The sequence below is a fragment of the Terrapene carolina genome, unplaced genomic scaffold (genome assembly GCF_002925995.2).
Source record: "Terrapene carolina triunguis isolate 2854851 unplaced genomic scaffold, T_m_triunguis-2.0 Scaffold58, whole genome shotgun sequence".
NCBI lineage: Eukaryota > Metazoa > Chordata > Testudines > Emydidae > Terrapene > Terrapene triunguis.
Genome location: NW_020664409.1, coordinates 44,772,736 through 44,795,987, shown reverse-complemented (window position 1 = coordinate 44,795,987; position 23,252 = coordinate 44,772,736). Strand labels below are relative to the sequence as shown.

Sequence of the window (23,252 nt, the reverse complement as noted above, 5' to 3'; positions counted from 1 at the left end):
CATATTAGATTAATTTGATAAACTCTAGGAAGCTATGAACTCAGGTTCCCCCCCCTCCCCTGAAACACACACACTAATATCTATCACACTGCTCCTGCATAGTCTAGGCTGTCAATGGGCACAGAGTCTGGGGATCTTCTTTCTTTCATTTAAAGATTATCTTATGGTTCTTAAGCTAGGTTTATTTACAGTCTATTGCTATGGATATGATTATTTGCATGGAAGACTATTTCATGGTTCTTTCATTTGTATATGCTATCAAAGTAGTAAAAAGTTTGAAAACAGACATACAAAATAATCTCTTAACACCACTGGAAATGCTCAGATGTCAGTTATTTGTTTACAAGTTATATTTACACACTTTCCAGGAAAGAAATACTGTGAAGGCCAAACACATAGGTTTACTTAAATAAATAAATAAAAAAAAAGATAAAGATCAATCTGGGATAGTGTAGTTAGGTTAACAGCTTAACTTTCATTTTATATCCTACCTACATACCATCAGCTGTTTCTTAAACTGCAGCTCTACCTGGATCACAGTCTCAGAACAGAAATGACTGACAGCACATCACCACAGTTTTGAATGTTTCTTTGTTTGTGGATGTGTGAGTGTTCTCACCTTTACTAGTCCCTTGTTTTCCATTCTTGAATTTCCAATAATTCTTTTAAATCCCATTGAGGGATTTACCACATTCATTTAAATGAGGATTACAGAAAAGCGTATGAAAAGATGAAAATCTGATCACTATTGGAAGGCCGAAGATTGAAAATATAGTATATAAGGGTCTACGTACACAAAAGCTGTTAGGATTAAGCCTTTCTTAGGGCAAGCGTCGTACTGAAGGATAGTGAATCATTTCCATCCCAAACCCAAGCACAAATCCATAAATGAATGTGCACTCTGACAAGTGCCATTAGTAGACTGGTTTAATCTTTCACACTGCACTAATCTGATTCATCAGGACTTCATCTCAATTTGTCTGTTACCATGCTGTCTGCATTTCAATGGCAAATCTTCAACAGCCTACCATTCAACACAACGTAATAGTTTTCAAACTTAACAGGCTGTTAAGTGAGTACAGATCTTCTTTGCAGAGGTGCAGAAAATAATTTGTACAGTGGGGGTGCTGAGAGCCATTGAACCAAACTGTAAACCCTGTATATGAGGGAAACGTCTTCAAGCCTGGGGATGCGGGAGTGCTTATGAATAAGCACTTATGCTTCTTTGTATTTGTGATAGAGACTAAACTTCTGTACGTATCCTTATTACAACAACATTGTAAAACTTTGCCTATAAATTCCCTGCATCTAAATTTGATTTAGGGATACACTTTTATAATCATTTCTCATTCCTGGTTATTTATCTCCCTTCTACAATACATTCTAAAAGTCCCCATTCTAAAAGGACTTAGAGGAGCCAAACTCCTTACATTATACGTGAAAGTGGAGGTCAAAGGGGACTGGTAAATAGCTTAGGAGCCAGAATATAGGGGACTTTATAAGGCAGTCTTGATATGAGAGAGGACATATAGATCTCTCAAATACACACTATGCCTGCCTTTTCTCCTTAATGTCCTGCTTTCCCACAAAGCTATTAGTTTAATAGAAGGACACCTTCTTTGAAAGCTGATATCCATAGGAGGAAAGACAGAAGAATGATCTTCCTTGGAATATTTTCCACCAATCTGGAGTGATTGACAAAGCTTTTCAAACTAAAATGAAAAGCTAAAAAGCAACAGTACTTCTGAGGATTAATAGAGATGGCCAGACAGAGCAAGCTTGGAATAAGTTCATCCAAACATCCAATAAAGTACCTAACTCTACTCTAGGAGGACTGATTTGAGGGCAGTAAAGAAAATCTATGGAGAAGGAATTGTATTAAAGGCAGGGCCATTTGGCAACCTAGGAGGCATAGTCATATCTGTGTAGAAAGAGTAATGATGAACAACGCAATGATGGTGCACCGAATGTCAATGTACATAAAAACCCCAATGATTAAGAAAATGAATACAAGCTCACCACTTCTTCATGCCTGCATTTTCTTACATTAATTCCATTAATCTGTTAAGGGGAAAGAAAGATAAGGCTGACTCTGTATATCATAAATATAGATTGTAGTTTACGTTTCTGGAAAAAAAAATCTAAACAAACATTAACAGTTTTACATACCTGTAGAATTGCGTCTCCTATAAAGAGCAAACCTGAGAGTTCAGCTGTAAACAACAGAGAGCATATTTTGTCACTTAGATATTTTGTCCAATACAGCGTATTGAATAGACACACACACACACACACACACTCTTTATCAATTTATCCAGTGTATACGCCCAGCTTTGGTCAGCTCTGAAAATGTAAAACGAATAATGAAAATTTAAAAAAACCCTAAAATATATCAATACATGATTTTGATTCAGATTTTTTACTGCACCAATATTTCTAACTACAAATACCAATGTATTGATTTTACCAAAAAGTGGAGGGGGGGAGGGAGAGACAGATCGTCTACACAACCTTATCAGGAGATTCCCAGCAGACCATCTCTTGGTCTCCAACCTCCGTTAGAGCCTGAGTTCAGCAGATGTTTAAGTGTTTTGCTGAATCTGGATAAACTGTTGCATTGGTCCCTCAATGACTGAGAAAAGATGGACTTTGCAATGCAGAAGATTAACATATCCAAGCTCCGAGGAACCATGAAGGGAAAGACCAATCCTGTATCAAGAAGCACTTATAGGAATCACTCTCAAACACTTTACTTTCCCTTTGCGTATAATCGAGCAAACTCCAGGTCTTGCATTTCTGCAAATATCAGCTGCATCTGTATATTGGGAGAGGAGGGCCTTCAGGTAATGGGGACCCAAACCACTTAATGCTTTTTACAGTAAAAACACATAGGTGTAGGTAACCTAACACCATATTATTATTTATACTCCTCCCCCCCACCACACACACACAAATGTATATAAGATACAAACAAACATATATACACACAAAGATATATGATCAATGACTTGATCATATATCTTTGACCACATCATCTGCCCTCCACCAACTAATCTGTCTCCGTGGGACTCACTCCACCACTCCAACCGCTTTGCACCACTGCCACTTTATGAAAAAAAAAACAGTGTGGCAGAGAACATTGTTTCTTTTTCCCTCCAAAAATGGAATTTAACCACAAAATTGCCCTCTCCAAGATCTAGGGTGGCCAACATCAAGTCCTGAACCAGTGACAGCTTTCCTATGCATAATCTGTGTCAGCCCCGCATGGTGGCACCTATGGTGCCTGACAGTTTTGCAGGGGTCAGAATTAAGGTTCTGCCCTTTTCCATCCCTGCCTGTCCACTCCCAAGCCAACCAGCACAGGGAGACAAACAACAGTTCTGTTTAGGCTGTTTCTCCAACCCCATGCCACTGCCCACAATGTGGGTATCTGTTTCAGAGGAATGAGGGATGCATAAAGAACCACAATCTGGGTCATTATCTTTTAGCAAAATAAAAAGAGACCATTTTCATATTAGGAGAAATGGCAGAAGTATGAATTTTTTGCATGTTTTCATTGTGAAAAGCTATCTTCACTCATAAAAAATTGGCCCCCGTTCTGCACTTTACTGGGAAACCTTAATTTAGTGAAAGTTCATTATGTCACACATATACAAATGGCACATCAAAGCAGAGTTATGAACAATTTGCAGTATCATATCTCAAAACAGTCAACAAACCCCAAAGAATTAAGACTCCACTGCTTTAAGTAATGAGTTGAAGTCCATAAAACTGCACCTGTTATTAGGCACCTACCTCTTTGTTCTTTGGAAATTTTGGAAATGACCACTGGAATATTATGTTCTGCTCCACCCTAGAATTAGAAAACAATCATATCTCACTGAAATTATTTTCATTCATAAATATGTTTATAACCCCAAATGCATCTTGTGCATTTTCCAGAGATTAACTTTTATTTTCAGACACAAATAAAATGCACTGCCTCTGTGTAATAGATTTCTGTTTTTCTAATAGGATGGCAATCAATTACTTATTGCCTTACAGAAAATCAGTTGAGCAGGTTGTTAACTGAATGATAGACCATAGTCTATAAAGGTAAAATAAAAATCACTGCAGGTTTCTCCTAATTTTCTACAAATTAGTATATCAAATCCATGTTATACAAAGGGGAAATGGGCATAATGCTGTAATGGCAACCATGCTGTGATCATTTTTATTTTCATGCTGGCAAGAAACAGACAAACAAAAGGCAAAAAAGCAAGAGGTCTGGACACCAGATTTTGGTTTTTTTTAATGTCTGTCACTGCATACAAAAAGTAAGCCAGCAGTAGAATAAGTACAAGGAACAAAAAAGGGGGTTCTATGTAATGGAGCAGCAGGTATTCACTAAAGAAAACAAACTGGACCACCTAACATAAAGGAGCATTCAGCTTTACTGTTTCGCTCAGTGTTCCCTGTTGGGTTTGTAGATCTGTATGGTGCTATGACTAACATTAAAAGTAAAGGTAAAATAAAAAAAGAGAGAGAGCAAAGGAACGAAGAGTAGGCAAGTGTAGGCAGAGATTAAATTTGGGGGCATCCAACCCCAAAACTGCAGGCCCTACCCTGGCCAATTTTGGAAGTTTTCTACAAAGGTCAAGGCTAATCCTAACTTTCTTGCTCTTTTCTTTGTGGAGGTCACCCTGAAAATGTAAATCTGATTAATACCGATAGCAACTCAAATCACTAAAACAGCTTGTCACGGTCATTTTTACCTAAAGACTTTGTCATCACATTGCCCCCAACAACACCAAGGTTTAACTTTGGGATCCATGAGGACCACTTCATTGGGTCCCTCAAGATTGAGGATCACCCCAGACTAATTCACAGCTATAGGACAGAGAATTGTCATCTGGGCGACTCTTGACGGCCTAGGGATTCTACGTATCCCTTCCAGGCAATAGCCAAATGCCTGTAGCTGAGTGGTCTCCTCTACTGAGCAGTTACTTTGATCTCATATGTGAATAACATGGTCTAGTGGCCTAAGCATGGAAATGAGAACCAGATGTTGTATTCTAAGTCCACCGGCCCTTCCTCGTGGTTACCCAACTTATTTGGGGCAATATCCCTTGAACAATTTTTACTGTGTCCCTCTCCTCTTCCATGCCCTTGTGGGTCTTGCTGACTTCCACCTCCCAGAATAGCCAGATGGTCTCTCTTCATATCTGTAGTTTCCTTGGAGGTGGAGACAAGAATAGGAGCTGCCAGGTAAGAGACGCTATCATCTCCATTCTCAAAAATGTAAATGTGTCCTTGTGACAATGATGGGAAGTGGCCTGAAATTCTCTTGGAGTAGTAGGAGAGGGTTAAGGCTTCTGGCAGTGGTTGAGAACACACATATTTCTTCAGGATTTGACTGTAAGCTATGGAACCCATCCCTAGCAACTGGATGCAAGGAGGGAACCCCCATACTTTCTACTGCCAGTGAATGGGGGAAGCTCCTACAGGTATGCACAATGCATAAACTGCTGTGGATGAGAGCTGATTGTTCAGTAAGTAGATAGAGAACCTAACTCCCCCTCCCTTAATTTCACATATGTTCAGGGATTCAGTTGAACTGTTCAAAACTGCTAAATAAATGTACACATTTATGTATTAAATATCCTTTGAGGTTTTTTCATCCATCATCATCATCATCAAAATTAATAGAGCTTTCGTTGGCTAAGAAAACCCAGCTCAAGTCAGCTAACTTTACAAGTCTCACCTTCCATTCAAATACCGCCACTTACACGCACACATAATTCTCTCCACAACCTCTCAACAAAAATCACTCACTACCAATGCCTTTGCAACCCCACCCCCCATTATTCCTCCTTTACACGACTACACAGAAAATCAGTCCTGCCCTTCCGCCCAGTGCATCTTAGGGCTCAGGCACAGTGCTTAGGACTTTGGTCTTCCTTCACCACAGACATTTCATCAGTTCCCCCTTCACAGCAGCCTGACCTGCCTGCCTGCCTCAAGCACTGGTCCACGGGGAGGAGGGATGCCAGCCAGCCCTGGGCTTGCAGTATCCTATAGCTTGTTTGTTTAACACTATATAAATAGGTGCTTAAAGGAGCATAAAGCAATACTGCACAGGTAAAATAATATTACTCCTTTTGGCCTGAGCACCAAGCCAAACATGTTAGGCCTTGTAAGTTGTTCCAACTGGAAGGAGAAATTGGTGATGGAGTTAGGTATTTCTTTGATGCAAATCTGATTTATTTATTTACAAAGAATGTACAAAGTGCTGTTTCCCTGAACACAGGAGGAATCAAACAACAGGAGATGGTTTCCTTGCTCATTCTTACAAGCCTCTTTCAGCCTGTACCTGACCCAAAACCTCTCTCGGCTTCTCCCAGAGCCACACTCAATGCTTGTCTATGTTGTGTCTGCAGATTCCTTCTCTATCTGCCACTGTGTGCTTCTCTGCTGTCTCCCTGCATACACACCTATTCAAATACCTCCAGACTGCTATTATTCTATGTTTCTATGATTTTAAATGAAGGCAGGAGTTACACCCACTTGCTTCAACAAATTTTATCCCAATCTTTAACAATTAACACTCTCTCTGTGTCCTAGTCATGCCACAGGCACCAGAGGACAACAGCCTAAATGTTAGCCAAAGGAGCTACAGCCCCATAGTATGAGAGACAAGAATCTCAAGGGAGACAGGGGAAATGGCCAGCCTCTCAGATATAATATTATGCATCAGATTATACAGTAAGTGATTTTGAAAATCTGCACATGTTCCATGTGGCATCTTGCTAGACGCTGCTGCAATACTGACCCTGATTCTCCCCAAAACTCCCCTAGTGGATCAACACACACATATAGGTTTAAATTCTACTTTTAAGTAACAACCCATGGAAGCTACTGGGGTTATTATGCCTGGGGCATAAAGCCTCAAAGCAGAGGGGAGCATGGCTGTTAATATGCTCTTTGACAAGGTTCAGCACACACTTCTCTCTCTGCTCTGTGGAACATGAGGCTGGATCCTCTGACTGGAACAAAGCTCTGCTAGCTTTGTGAAATCTGGTGCCACTGGCCTGGAGCCAGGCACAATCGAACCCACAAAATCATTCTAATAACTGGTCTCTAGTCTGTTGTGATGAGCATTTTCTTCCCCAAACACCTCCCTAAGTTAACAGATTCATACTCAGCTGGCTTCTTATGCAGAATATTTGGTAAAAAAGAATAAAACAAGGGAGGAAAGAATATTGTACAGGTCTCTGAGAGCCAGGAATAATATTATAACTGTAAAGCTGAATGTCCTTAATGAACTATTAATTTTATTGCCTCCTTCACTGATAATGCTACACTCTGTCAGATTATTGAGAAACACAATGTTCTTTCAAAAGTCATACACCTAGAAACATATCTCTCGGAATCTGTGCAATTTAATCTTGTCAGTAAGATATGAAAACATGACTGAAGTACTACAGTTCATTTATCAATCTCTAAATCTCACTCCGGGCTCATCCTTTATCACAATGATTTATTAATGGGTGTTCAGAAGGAGACTTAGAAGTTTGAGAAAATAAATCCATCTGAACTACTGACTGAAGTTTGTTGCACATAATTGACCTCAGACTACATAAGGAGCCCAATTCTATTCCAAGTGAAGTCAATTCAAGTTTTGCTATTGACTTCACTGACACCATGATCAGGTCCAAGGCCTAAGGAGAAATTGGGTCTGCATTCCTGCAAAGAAACACATCAGCTTTCCTTTAGCCGCATGTAAAACAATTGATCTCAAAGTGCTGTTGAAACTACAGAAGTAGACAATATAAATATGAAAAATATCTTCATTCTTATGCTCTTACACTGGAAGTACTTAGTCATTCGTGCAGTCCCCCACTGAGCTAAACTAATTCTCCCTCTATTGCAATTGTTGATGGAGCCACACCAGTGGTAATGCAATGGGGGAGTTTTCCCCCAAAGACTACTAACCAACAGCTAGGCAAGGAGTGCTGCATTCCAAGGGGATTATAACCTATCCTCCTTCTGCTCATAAGAAAAAGGTCTGTCTGGAGGCCAGGAAAATAGTGAGAGACTTAAGAAGTCCATTTAGTTTATCCAAGAGAAGCTTCAAAGATGACTTGGTCATGCTCTACCATTACTGATATGGAGAAAAGATTTTTCATAGTATATATAGCCAGGGCCGTCCCTAGCCATACTCAAAGTACGCAGCTGCATAGGGCACCAGGAAATCTGGGGCACCACATTTCCTGGTGCCCTGCGCAGCTGCGTGCTGCTCCAGCCCCAGATCCCCTCTTCCCCATGGCCCCCACCCCTGCTCCGCCCCTCCCCCAAAGCCTCCGCCCCCGCCCTGCCTCTTCCCCGCCCCAGCCAAGGGAGCAGAGCGGAGCGGGCTGGGGCCAGGGGGGAGGTTGCCCCCCTGCCCTCCAGCCTCTCACCCACGGAGGCCTGGGGCCAGCCCCCCCCCCCCCCCCGCGGGGCTGCGTGGGGCACCAAAATGGCTAGGGACCGCCCTGTATATAGCTCCTTAATTTGGCAGCAAAAGGTATAATGAAATCCAGTAGTTGGGAGTTGAAGCTAAACAATTTCAGATTAGAAATAAGGTGCAAATTCTTTACCATTAAGGTCATTATCCTTGAAACAACTTACTTAGGGATGTGGTGGATTCTCCATCACTTGAAGTTTTAAATTTAAGACTAGCCATTGTTCTAAAAGATATTCTATACTTCAAACAGAAGTTATGGGCTTGATGCAGAAATTACTAATTGATATTCTATGGGCTGTGTTACAACCCATAAACGAGAATCATACTTGTCCCTATTGGCCTTAAAATATTCAAATCTACGAAACAATGGGGTTAGAAGGATCTTTATGTTGTACCACAGATGAAGGGAAACAGGAATGGTCAGTAGCTCTCCAAGGCTCAAGGATAGATCTGGAAATCACATGATAGAACATGATCTCATAAGATTTCCAAAGTTTCTTCCTTTTAGTTGAGTCTGAATAGAAGATTTTTGGATATGTTGTCAGTATTTCTATTTGTATTTCAGGAAGTGCTAAACCACGCATTTAAAAAAAAAGAGCTAAGAATCCCACCTACTCTCATCTGTTGTCTAATAAAAGTGTGGGAGTCATGGAAAAACACTATTGTCCACCAACAGGAAGGAGAATAACTAGATAGATAGCAACCTTTGTATGGAATACCAATATTCCAGATCAAGTTGAGAAACATTTTGGTATAGTCTTGGAGGTATTTTATTCATTATCAAACATAGATAAAATATATATTATGTCGGTATGTGTGCATATAACATTTGACTGTATCCCTATCCCAACCCTCTCAACATCCCTTGTCTTCTTAGACTAAGACTCTTATGATGTTCTGTCATAGTTTGTAAACTACATTATATAATAGGGCCCCAGTTCATAGATTTTAAAGTCAGAAGGGACCATTATGGTCACTTCGTCTGATATCCTACATAATACAGACCATAGACTTCAACCTTGGAGTTCCTGAATCAAGACCATCTCTTGTGGTTGAGCTAAAGCTTTTTTAAACACAAAGCCATGCAATATTTATCTAAAGACTTGAAGTGAAGAAGAATCCACTGTATTCCTTTGTAAATTGTTCCAGTGGTTAATTACCCTATCTTAAAAATGCGGGTCCTATTTCTAGTCTGAAATTATGGACCTTCAGCTTGCAGCTGTTAGAGTCAATTCTGATTGACATTCTCTGTGTGATACAAATAAAACATAATAAATTATCTAAATCTGAAAAAATATTTTCTTTTATTTTAAATGCATGATTCAGCAACTTCACTACAATTTGTTCCAACTCCCTTAGCATATGATTGTTGTTTATTATTTGTATTGCACTAGCACTTTAGGCCTTAATCAGGGTCTTAGGACACACTGAGGCTAAGCACTTTACAAACACAACAAAAATATGGTCCCTGCCCAAGAGAGCTTACAAGCTTAGCGATCCAAACTTTCCAGATTTTCTAAAGTAGAACTTTTTTACTTATAATGGTCACGTACTCTCCAGGAAAACTCCTTGAGAGCAATGCACATATTTCAGTGGAGATAACGTACTTCCCAAGGACTCTTTCACTTATGTTTAGTAATGTTATTTTATGTGTTAATATTTGCCTGTTACTTAAATAATAAGATCCATCCTCAAATTTTATATTCCTACAAGTGACTTCATAGTACTGTATACTTAAAAAAAACCAACCCTGTTTTTGTGAGTTTTCATGAAAAGTTTACCTTCTAAATCTCAAAAATCCTGACTTCTAGGCCCATGTGCTGTTTTTTCCCTTATACTAGCTACACAATTTCACTCATCCCTATTAGTAACCTGACAATGACATGTAGTACTTTATGATTATTGAATAAACAACAACCCATAACAACATTTCAGGAGAACAACTTGCTTGCCATTGACTTAGTTCATAAGCAGTTTTGGGCCCAAAATAGCAATTAGTTTTCCATGAAGGGCAGTCCTTCGGGGTCAATAAGATAAAAGCAAAGCCTCAAGACATGGTTTAAGAACTAATATTTCTATTCAGCAATTTTCTTATAAATGACAATACGACGGAAGTGCCCATTCATCTCTTTCTCTGGGACATAATGTCAGCCCTAAGAGACATGCACAACGTAAGTCTATACTCTTAATTTCATATGCATAAGTTAAGGCTCTTTTGCATTCCTATATAGTATATTTGATTTTCTCCACTGCTATCTTAAAGCTGAAGAGTGCTGTGTTTAGAAGAAAGATAAAATTAATGCCATGTTACCTACACTGTGATTCAAGGTTGAAGTAAGGTATTCAAAATGCTTAACTCTTTCCCTCTCTTTTAAGAAAGAGCCCACATAGGCCTTTAATGTCCCTTAAATCTTCCTAAGGCATGGAGAAAATAAAGTTGCTCGCTAAATTGCTGCTGTTGTCTCATCTATAGCAAAATAACCAATATGAAGAAACAATAACACTTCCAGTCCTATTAATGAGTAAAAGTGAATTAATGTGATATTATTTGATTAGATTATTTGAATTGATGAACTCATTAGCTTTTCCCTGTGCCTCCCACTGTAATTTAGCATTCATTAACAAGCACTTGAATTAGAGTATTTTTGAACAAAAGAACAGTCTGGTGCAGTTGCATACCCTTTTTCATTTTCATGTAAAATCTTATTAGAGAGACCCCCCCCATCCTGAATCTTAAGGGGATGTGCCCTTCATCCATTTCATTCCACCAGGCAATGTTTCTGCTGATGGCTTATTGTGACAGTAAATAAATATTTTAACTAACCCTTTTAGAATTTGTTTGTGCTATTGTTTCATGTACTCTGAAATACAATTTGCCTTCATTAAAATAAATTAACTAGAAGACAAAAACATGTTTTGTGTAACCTGTGGAAAAATAAACAAAAAAAATGCATACTACCTTTATACTTAATCCAAATCCTCCTACAGTTTGTCTTCTAATTGTTACCGTTCTTTCCTGAAAAAGTTAAATCAAGTTCAGTTAGTTTTAATATTTCCTGCCACAATATCGACATTAACTCTTTAATGAATAGTTTACATCCCCCACATCATCTTGTCTTGTCATAATAAACCTGTCAATTCCAGAGTGAGAAAAATCCCAAGAAACTCATGCTGCAGGTGAAACAAGAAGATCTGGAGAAAAAGTAGAGTTCGTGTCCCAATCTAAAACTCATTTGTTCGTTTTTTATGATACTGTTGAATGAACAGCAATGACTGAATTAATCTTGCCTGAGTAACAGGTGAATCAATATTTATAAGATAACATCAACATTTTCCCTGCATTATGCTTTCTTAAAACTCAATGTATAGAGCTGATATACTGCAGACTTATACATCAGTCTTGCTTATGTATATTTACAAAAAGACAAGTATGAAATATTTTGTAGGCTCTTCTGCCCATTTTCATTCTGGGATAACATTTAATATTAGCTACTTTACATAATTTTGACAATTATATTTCACTTGTACACATATACCATTCACAGAGATGCATATATATATGTACACACAAATTTTGATGCCTTTACATCTATGGGTGTATAAAATTCACAGCTGAAAAGCCACATCTAATTATAAATACACATATGGATATATACACTCACACACACACACACACAGGTATATGTGTGTGTGTATATATATATATATCCATATGTGTATTTATAATTATATTGTATTTACGTGTGTGTGTGTGTGTGTGTGTGTGTGTGTGTCTCTATTTGATATAAATACAGTATAAAATTAAGACATGTACACTGCAAACTGAATAGGTCTCCTAGTATCACTGCTTTCTGCCTAATCTATAGAACAAATAATCTGGCAATAGCCTAAACGAAGGGCCAAACTATGGGCTGGTTTCTGTGTCCATACAAGGGTGTAAAGAGGCATAAGGCAACCCTTCATGATGCGAGAGGGGAAGCAGGCCCTACAGAGCCACTGCTTTTCCTCCTTCCCCACAGGTGGACAGATGAGGACAGGGAATGATGTGTGAGGTAAGGTCAACACACTGAAATCATTGAGAATTTGGACTTACTGAATTCGGGAGAGAGGGGAAATACATATGCCTTGTACATTCTCTATTTGTGATCAAAGTGAATGATGTAATAGAAAGAACAGTCATGGGCTAATCCATTGTACTGGATGAGGAGATAGAAGGGATGGATTGAACCCTGCATTTTAATACTTTACATACAGCCAGAAGAACAGCTCTGTGTAAACTCAAAACTTGTCCCTCTCACCAACAGAAATTGGTCCAACAAAAAGATATTACCTCACCCACTTTGTCTTTCTAATACTTAACACAGCAAGTTCTCATTTCCAACTTGTTAACATTGGCTAATCATAAAATCATAGAATCATAGAAGATTAGGGTTGGAAGAGACCTCAGGAGGTCATCTAGTCCAACCCCCTGCTCAAAGCAGGACCAACCCCAACTAAATCATCCTAGCTAGGGCTTTGTCAGCTCTGGGTAAAGGCTATTTAATTTTGTTTACACTTTTTTAATGTCCTGGTGATATATGCTGGTTTGCAAGCCTGAAGACTGTACCCCTGTATTTAGTCACAAACAGGTACAGCATAAACACACTTCCCTACCCTGCTCTGTCAGTGAGACTTTCTCCTGGTTAAGTAGGACATCTAGGAATGAAGGAATAATTCACTATCCAAACCCATTAATTCTTTGGCCTCTCAACCCGATTTGCCTTCTTGGGTGTCAATTAATTCTCACTATGATGTAATTTTTATGGTGCCAATACAAGTACACTAGGAACTGGGCTGAGACCACAAACTTACTTCATTTAGGCCAACAAACTGCGCTCATAAAAAGCCTTTGGACACCAAGATATTATAGTGATAGCTAATAAGGATAACATAGAAATAAAAACTAATCTGGGCCAGAACGCCTCATCTTTAACATTTCCCTTTGTGTGATCTGTTGGGCATTACTGCTCATCCAATGAGATTACCCACGTGTATGTCAGGTTGTATCAACTGTGGCATCTCTGTTGTCCCCCCCTTCCTTTCCTATCTGTCACCAAAGAGTCATCAGATGTTGAAGAACAAGTCTGTTTCTAGTTTTTTGTAACGATGCAGTTATCACATGCACAGAGACATGATTGAAAATCTCTTCTAAATGTTTTTATATAAAAGTGTACAAAGCCTAAAATAATCATTATTTAATAAATTATGTTACAAAATAAATATATATTAAAAATAAATCCACACCGCTTGGTTCCACTCCTCAACGTTAAAATAAAAACTCTAGCCCATAAAACTGCCATTCATAAATGGAAATGGAGAATAAGAGATCATTTGCTTATAATAAATGGAGGATGGAGTACATATAACTGAGGAAATCAACAAATCTACCTCAGAAAACTGCTAATTTATAACGTTGACCCATCAGAAATCTTTTCTGTTGTAGGAAGTTTGTTCTTAGTAAACTAGTGGCCTAAGGAAAATGGTGGCTCTATGCAGAATAATTTCTTAAGAGGCAGTATTTTGTGTTATTTTTAATGGACTCTACTACACCTTTAAGAAGCCTAATAGAATAACTGTTTTCCAAAATATTTTTGACACACTTTGTACACCTTCCTAGCTTTAAAATCAATAAAAGCTCTTTCTGGCTTCCTCATTATTTAAGCTTGTGCAGGGTTATTAAAGCCACAAAAACACCCAAACCAAACCAAACCAAAATAGGAAAAACAAAACAGTATTTGGGGACTTGTTTGACCTCAAACAGGTATTTGATAGGAAACTGGACATATTTTCTACTGAAGCCAGTCCTTAATGTTTAACAGGAGAACAACACCTTTTTTCCAACACAGACAGACAAAATTCTGTAAAAATAAACAAACAGAAGGGAAAGCAAAATTTATACAAAAAACAGATTTAAGGTTAGAGGCAGGCAAATGTCAAAAGATTTCAAGCTGAGATTTGGTTTGACCAAGAATCTGAATATTTGAATGTTTTTTTTAATCAGAAACCTATCCAAACCTCTTCAGCCTGCAAAACTGGGATGGATATCTTTTGCAAATGCTTCCCACAACCCTCTAGAGCTTTAAAGGTGTGTGTAGACCAGCAGGGGAAAGAAAAATTCTGGACCCTTTAAGGATTGTAAATCCCCACCCCTCCTTGTGTCTGATGGGTTGGAGAGAAAGTGCAGCATAAGCTTATTGGATCCACTGCACCCAAAGGAGGCTAAAATGCCTTTCCCCCTGCCAAAGTGCACTATTCTGCACTGAAATAGTGCAGGGGCCAGGTGCAGTGTGAGGATCAGGGGGCTGATGGCATGCCCCACCAGGTAGTATGGATTACAAAGGAAGGATGACCTATACTGGATGAGTAATTGGTGGATAGTTCCCAGATAAGCTACGTAATAAAGTTACAGCCTAGTTAAACCATATTCCCAGTGTCTTGTGTTTTTTCCAGTATTGTCTAGGACAAAAGGCTCTGTTATACCAATCAGACCAAGTGACTTGGCCTATCTCTGAAACTGACTGTTACAGATTTAGGACCAATGGACTAGAACACTAAACTTTGGGAAAAGGACTAAACTCATTTAAGTTGTTAAGAACCCAGTTCATGCAGGATTCTTGAATAAACTTTTGTTTCAGGAACTGGGCTTGGACTGCTCAGAGAGACAAGATGGGTGAGATAATATCTTTTATTGGTCCAATAAATAATAAAATATCGGACCAATAAAAAATATTACCTCACCCACTTTCTCTCTAATATCCTGGGACCAACGCGGCTACAACGACACTTCAGAAACTTGGACTGTTATGGCAGATATGTTTTGAATGCAATTAAGGTTGACTTGTTTGCAAACTGAAAATTATTTAAATCAGGAGAATTAACGGAAAATTTTGGAAGGACTGATGTGAACAGCTAGTAGTTTTTCATGGACTGAGTAGTATAAAACCCAGAGTAACCCAAAAGAGGCTGTTTTTTTGCATTTGTTTTGATTTCTTTGTTTTGTGTAATTCTGTTTAGTTTTCTTTCTGGTTCTAACTTGCAATTTGTCCTGCACATTAAGGTTTCCAAAATAGAAGGTTATCATAATGGGTGGTTACTGAGCTACTATAGGGTTACCATACGTCCGTATTTCCCCAGACATGTCCGGCTTTTTAGTTGTTAATTGCCGTCCAGGAGGATTTTTTAAATATATAAAAAAATCCGGAAAATACGGAGGTATGATAACCCTACCCACTGCCCCCTCTCCTCTTGGGGTGTCAGCTCACTCAGCCTGCGGATTGCAACCCCCCCATGCTGCTGCAACCCTGTGCCCCACGGCTAGGAGCGGTGGCGTCTCTGCAGCCAGCTGCTGGTGCGGGGACCCGCGGCCGCTTCTCCCTCCTCTGAGCATCCCCTGCGGCTCTGGCAGAGCCTCAGTCTCCCCCTCCCCCCCCCGGCCATGCAAGGAGCCCCCCCCGCCAGCGGTCCGTGCAGCTGGGGTTGCCTCCCCCGGCGGAGCCGCTGCCCGAGGGCGGGTCCCGGCGCAGGGGAAAGTTTCTCAGTGCGCAGCGGCGGCGGCTCCCAGGAGCCCGAGCTCCCCCACCCGGGAAGGGCCCGCGCTGCAGCGCCTCCCACAGCCTGAGCTGCCGCAGCCTCGCCAGGTCCGGCTGGGAGCGGGGTAGGGGCTCCCCTGAGGGAGGTGAAGGGGGGAGGACTCGGGGGGGGGGGGGATGCGGGGGAAAGGGGGCTGGGGGGGGGGGGGGGGGGGCTCTGAGGCAGGGGCTGTGGAGAGTGGTGGGCTGTGGAGGGGTGCGCTATGGGAGGAGGTGGGGAAATGAAGGGTAGGGGTTATGGAGGGAGGTGAAGGGGAGGACTGAGGTGGGGGTGCTGTAGAAGGTGGGGGCTATGGGAGGGGGTGGGGGGCTCTGAGGTGGGGGCTGTGGAGAGTGGGGGGGCTGCGGAGGGCAGGCTCTCAGGAGAGGGGGCACTGAGACAGGAGAAGGCTGAGGATGGGCCCTGTGGAGAGCGGGTGGCTCTGGGGTGAGGCCTGGGGGTTCCGGCGGGTGGGTGGGCGGCAGGTGGCTCTGGGGTGAGGCCTGGGGGGTCCGGTGGGTGGGCGGGCAGGAGGTGGCTCTGGGGTAAGGCCTGGGGGGGGGCCGGCGGGTGGGCGGGCAGGAGGTGGCTCTGGGGTAGGGTTACCATACGTCCGGATTTTCCAGGACATGTCCGGCTTTTTGGTTCTCAAATCCCCGTCCGGGAGGAATTTCCAAAAAGCTGGATATGTCCGGGAAAATAGGGAGGCATGGTAAGGGGACCGCCTCCTCCCCGGGCTCCAACTTTCCCGGCTCCCACCACTCTCCACCACAGCGGGGGCTGAAGCAACTTCCCCAGCACAGCAGCAGCCGGGGGGTGGGAGGGAGGAGGGGGAATGCGGGATGCTCAGGGGAGGGGGCGGAGTTGGGGCGGGGACTTTGGGGAAGGGGCGGAGTTGGGGTGGGGCCAGAGGCGGAGTTGGGGTGGGACCAGGGCCCCGTGGAGTGTCCTCTTTTTGCAGTATTGAAATATGGTAACCCTAAGCTACTAAAGCCTTAAGTTACATATGAATTTAAGAGTATAGACTTATTTTGTGCACGTCTCTCAGGGCTGACATTAGGGCTGACAAGATAACGATTAAGGGCCAGATCCTCCAGTAGCATAAACAGGAGTAGCTTCATAGAAGTAATTCTAGTCCTAAGGGAGAAAGCAAAAGTATCAAAGGAGTATGTAGGCCCTCAGTAAAATGTAAGTAAGTGCAGAACGAGAAAGAGGAAACTGTAGTAGAAATTCAGCCCCCACACCCAATTAAATCAATGCTATTTACAAGTAATTTAGAGTGAATGCATATAATGGCCTACACTGTGTGCTACATGCAGTAATTGCTGGGCACAACAGAGTAGGGAGGCTGCAAAGGAGTGGCTTCTGGCTTCCCTATTCTCGGGCTGGTTCTACATCTGGAGGCTGTTCTATATTATACCCACTGCCTGCCTCTCTCAGAAAGCTATCATTTAGTGAAGAACAGCCAGAATGCAGTATCCAAGGCAACAAGAGGAATTTGTGAACAAGATAAAGATTGCAGAAAACACGAGAACGGAGCTCATGTTTATCCATAAGTCAGAGACACCTATACTAGAAACATATAATGTTGAAGCAAGAAACATTATAATTTTTAGTTACTCAGATTAATGTGTCAAGGAAGTTTCACAGGTCTAGGAAAACCTATGAGAGCTAAGTCTGATATTTGAACAATATTCTTTGTAAACTTGTAGCACTGAGTTTACCCATGAAAAGGAGACTCCGTCACAACAAGCATAAGAGATTCACATGTTGTTTAAATGTCCACCTGTAAAGCAATGTCCTAGCAACCTAAGATTTTCAAAAGTAATTAGTGATTTGGGGTACCCAGACTGAGACACTTTAATGCAGCCTGATGTTCAGAAAGTACTGACCACTAACCCTCTAAAAACTTAGTTCCCTTTAAGGTGTCTCATGACAGGCACCCAAAAATTGAGGCACCAGCGCCAAATTACCAGTCACTTTTGAAAATAGTGTCCACATAACTTATTGAAACTGAATTATTATTTTATTAGAGTAGAATTTAAGGGCTCTAATTAGGACCAGGGACCCAGAGTGCTAGGTAATGTACAAACAAGAATGCCTAAAGTCTAGGTTTATGAAAAGATGCAACACATGAATAAAACAGACAAGCCAGAGTGGGAAGTGAAATGAGCACACAAGGTAAATATAAAAAGATTATATTTGCATGGCAGAGAGTCTCAGTTGGCCACTTACTTACAGATGTTAAACAAATTGAATATTGGTTAACTGAAGTGTGGAATATTGAAACTTTGAAATGAAATATATATATACACTAATGATCACATTTACCATTAGTTAATAAAATAAATTATTAAAGCTTCTCTTGTTCTCTAATGTTAATAATTATGTATGTACTATGATATAAGAGAATTCACATGCATCTGTAACTGATGTGGGGAACAAACTCTGGGAGAAGAATTAAGACAGCAGTTAGCTGGTTCTCAATAGTAATTGCGCTTTTAATTAGTAACATTTTCTGGGTATTAAACTCCTGAAAGGGTGAGCCAGTAAATCTGGCTCTGTTAATTTTCCTATAAGGTACTGTTTGAATTTCACTTGGACAAGAACCACAATATTGCAGAGCTCTTTATATAACTGATGCTCCAATTCTCCCTGCTACATCTTTCATGTTAAGACAGAAAAAGTGATGCTTTCAAATTGGGACTCTGGTGATTATGGTGGAAATGTTATTCTCCCTACATGATTGAGGCTTTTTTCAATACACACCCTTAAGTGTTATTTCCCTTATGTTCACTATGAACATGAGGCCTAGCTTCATAGTGAATGGGTATAGATGTGGAAGGGTGGTGAATAAGAGTGCATGGAAGAGAAGGAAAAAACAAGTATGTGAGAAAAGGATCATGGATTAGAAGAAGAAAAAATTGGGTTCACGGCAACAATACAGAAAAAGATAACTAAAAAGAAGAAAAAGTATACCATACATACTGTAAGAATACAACAAAACAAATATAATGGACTTTTTGGCAACAGCGGCAGAGACAAAGCTGCATTGACATTTGAAGTTAAAATCCTCTGTGTTCATACTTCAGTGGATTTATTGCCTATCATTACTAGCACTACAATTTTACACAAGAACTGAATGCTCATGTTGTTTATTTAGTGAAATATTTACTAGATGCTTCAAAAGGAACATTTTTAATGTTCTCATTTTGAATTTTTGTCCTGCTTTTGCTTGCATGTATTTGGATTCCTCGACATGAAGAACCACTGTCCCCATAAACTCTAAACTTCACAATTACTCTGAGAACATCTTGGGCACAAGCCACTTGTGACATTTTAAAATTAAATACATAATTATACCATGGAATTATGACCATGGCCAAGAGCAGTGCTCAGATCTGCCAACTACTTCCATTTTGTGATGCTGCCAGTTTGCCTCATCATTTCTGCTCAACTCGCACACAATGGAGGCAGGCTAAGTGGCAACTGTATGAGAGTGGACTATGGGGGACAGATGGCCCCCATTATGCCAGTGGAGACTTGGGCATAGTGGAGCTCCCAGCTCCTCCACACTTACATTGAGTAAGGAGAGTGATTGGCCTAGACTACTATGTGCTGTATAATTAGTGCAAATTGGTCAGAGTGGACCTGATCATTCAGCCCTCGCTTGTTCTCACATCAAAAAATAATTGCCATTACTACAGCATAGGCCCTTAGCTAGAATTGCTCATCTCAGTTTCTCAGAGTTCCTTTAAAAAGGCACGCATCACTCCAGTGCCGTCAATCCACTTTCTTTCACAAACAGTACACGTGCTTAGTATTACAAAAACAAAACAAACAAACACCAAATCACTCTGCCCCTGAATACCTGATGCTCACTGAGAAAGCTCTTCATGCACTATACTAATTAATGATGCTTTGGCTTTTGAGGAGTGTTGTGTTGCTTTTTGTCATTAGACTTTCTGATAAAAGAAAAGACCCAATTTCTATGAGAACAGGCAGGCTATTTTGATCTTTCAAATTTGGCCTAGTAAATGGCAGTTCCAATACATTGTTATAATGAGTCACATTTTTCAATACATGCAGAAAAATAGAGGGGATTGGATTGTCTCTAGATAATAGTTGTTTAGATCAGTCAGTTCTGTGTCATTCGTTAAAAGCTGTCCAAGCTGTAAGTAAACCAAAGTTACCACGATCCAATGGCTTTTTGGTGGCTTTTGTGAAAAGAGTTGGTAGTCTCAGTCCTCTTCCTAGAAGACCGATACCCACATTACAAAAATCACCAGCACAATTGGCATCTTTGTTGCCAGTTTCAGTAGAAAAACCAAAGATGAACTACCTTTTCATTCAGGGTTAAGGAAGCTTTCACTGGCTGTATTATTCTTCAGAACTAAGGTAATATTAAGAAAAAAATATGTTCAAAAATTGAACAAATTTGCTTCACTTGTGTTTACCCTTCTCTAATATTTACTTTTTACCATTCTTATAATTGAATTTGACTTAAATTTGAATATCTGTTGCCCGACCTTTAGATTATGTATTAATTATATTGATTATTTAAAAATCCTCAGTTATCACTTTGAGGGTTGACATATTCTTGCCCCACAATCAGGTCCAGTATTATTCAAATTATTATATAGTTGGGAACCCGCGATGTGCACAGTTGCAACACTCACACTATAGGAACTATTTTATATTTACAAATATAGTTTATTAATACATTTAGCACAGTCACAAACACCCCAACTCAGTAAGGTAAATAGATATACTACAGAATATACATCTGCACATCCATATAATCACACCATCTCCTGTAGAACAACCTGAAGCCATTATCTTCCTCATCACCATCACCTTTCCCTTCATCACCAGTGCCCATCATTCTGGCACCTCCCCAGGGCTACATCTCTCTCTCCTACCGCCTCCAGGCTGAAATGCCATTTTTATAATACATTACGCTGATGCCACTATGTTCGATGCATATTCAATAGGGGATTTTCCCCCTTTTTCCTTATTTGTATTTCCTTGCCTTACTAATGTTGGAGTGTCTTTTTCCTATAGGTTAGTATATCAGTGATCTCAGCTTATTATCATATATGTCCATTCATTACCATGGCTCTTTTGTGGCTAGGTATCACATTTGTTATTTCTGTCCTAACTGGTTATTTCAGTTCTTTCCAAGTTCCAAGTTGTGGTGTATTTGTTAAGTTTAAAACGGTATGAACTTAGGAAGGGCCCAGTGACAACCTGCTTTAATATTTCCTCTATGTTAAAGGTTGCAGCCATATATGGACCTTATGCTTTAGCTCATCACCATCTATCCAGGTGAAAGGTCCCAAACAAATGTATGCTAACTTTGCCTTACTTCGACATATAGGATGGGGCCAGCAGGTCCCTTGTGTTACAGCCAAAATATATTCTAATATAAACCTATTATAATAAAACAAATAATCAAACCCATAAGAAAATAATAAACTTATAAGAAAAGATATATAGGCAGGCAAGATGACTAGCCATAGATGTATCTCATGTACCTGTTATGTACATCAATTCATTGCCAGGACTCATGTAGCTGTGGTCAGAACTTCATCCTAAACACTATTTTCAGCTCCCCAAATAGTTGGGTTTTTCTGTTGGGCCGTTTATCTGTGCAAAGTTTATCTGTGCAAAGTTCATAGGCCTCAAGCCTTATGCTAACTTGCTGAAGCTAACGTCTTACAGGATACAGGCCTGTAGGTTTCTTGCATTACTGCTGAATATAATGCAAAACAGAATATAATGCAAAGACAAAGTAGCCCACTGGGCTACATACAGGGGCAGCTCCAGGCACCAGTGCTCCAAGCACATGCCTGGGGCGGCAAGCCGCGGGGGGCAGCCTGCCGGTCGCCGTGAGGGCGGTAGTCAGGCTGCCTTCGGTGGCATGCCTGCGGGAGGTCTGCCGGTCCTGCGGTTTCGGCGGCAATTCGGCGGCGGGTACGCCGAAGGCACGGGACTGGCGGACCTCCCGCAGGCATGCCACCGAATCCGCATTACCAGCGGACCTCCTGCAGGTGCGCCGCTGAAAGCCGCCTGACTGCCGTGCTTGGGGCGGCAAAATACAAAGAGCAGCCCCTGGCTACATACATATGGAAAGCTACTTTTTAAGCTTCCACACTCAAATACTCATGCAAAACAAATTAAAATTCACTTTTAGCTAGTGTCCAAAACTAAAATGTATACTTGAGGAAAGGGGAAAAATACCATATGATTTATCTGACTAGTCACAACTAAGCAACATTCTGAATTTTAAATTTAAAGTAACAAATAGCATAAAGTATTTTTAAACAAATATCTTCAAGAAAGAGTGATGTTTGTGGAGACTCTACAAACAAAAAGAATTAAAATTATTCAAGTAAATTATCTGTAATTTGTTCATCTCTATTCTAAAAAATCATGCAGCCCTTGTCTATGAAGCTATCAATCCACTTGTTTTCACAAGTGCCAAAGTGAAAATAAGAAAAAAATAAATATAGATTTGTGATGGTATTTGCTTATTCTGATGAGAAAAAGTAGTATGGTCTTATGACTGATGCTTATGACTGGGAATCAGGAGATCTGGTTGATAGTAACTGCAACAGCCTTCCTTTCTGACAACATTGTAAAAAGCTACTCTTTGGTACCTCAGATTTTTCATCTATTAAATGGAGCAAAAGTGTGTCTTAATACCAGAATTAGTCATTAACATTCAACATATTAACTAACTACACATTGTCCCTATGAATCTAGCCAAAAGATCCTTAATCACAGAATGCTGCAAAAATGTACCTACAGGTAGTTAATTATAGCTTCCTATGCAACAACACAGAATCAGATCAGTCAAACTGAATCAGTCACCTGTTCCTTATCATTGTGGAAAGAATTTGAATTCTGGTGGGATTTGAACAGATGCCCTTTGGATTTTAAAGCAGTAACTCTGCCACTAAATCTAAGAAAATCAACAGCCATCAGTTATACTTGCTGTGATAATTTAACAATTAGGATAAGTCCAAGAAGTACAATTTCAGACTACCCTAGGACTTTTCAGTGCATCTCTGAACTTCAGAAAAGCACTACAGAATACCAGTAATCAATTCTAAGGAAGGGTAGAAGGGAGAACAGCAAAATAGAGACAATG

At 40.3% G+C, this 23,252-nt stretch overlaps 1 protein-coding gene across 1 annotated transcript in view; it reads right to left on the bottom strand.

The window, feature by feature from the left end:
- The window catches only part of SNTG1 (syntrophin gamma 1), a 245,729-nt gene that overhangs the window by 214,087 nt on the left and 8,390 nt on the right, over nucleotides 1-23,252 (bottom strand). Inside the window, exons 2-5 of the mRNA XM_026659517.1 lie at nucleotides 11,448-11,504; nucleotides 3,796-3,853; nucleotides 2,170-2,213; nucleotides 2,020-2,061 (exon numbers count right to left, since the gene is read on the bottom strand). Coding sequence (XP_026515302.1) covers nucleotides 2,020-2,061; nucleotides 2,170-2,213; nucleotides 3,796-3,853; nucleotides 11,448-11,504 — 201 coding nt within the window. The remainder of the gene's footprint in view (nucleotides 1-2,019; nucleotides 2,062-2,169; nucleotides 2,214-3,795; nucleotides 3,854-11,447; nucleotides 11,505-23,252) is intronic.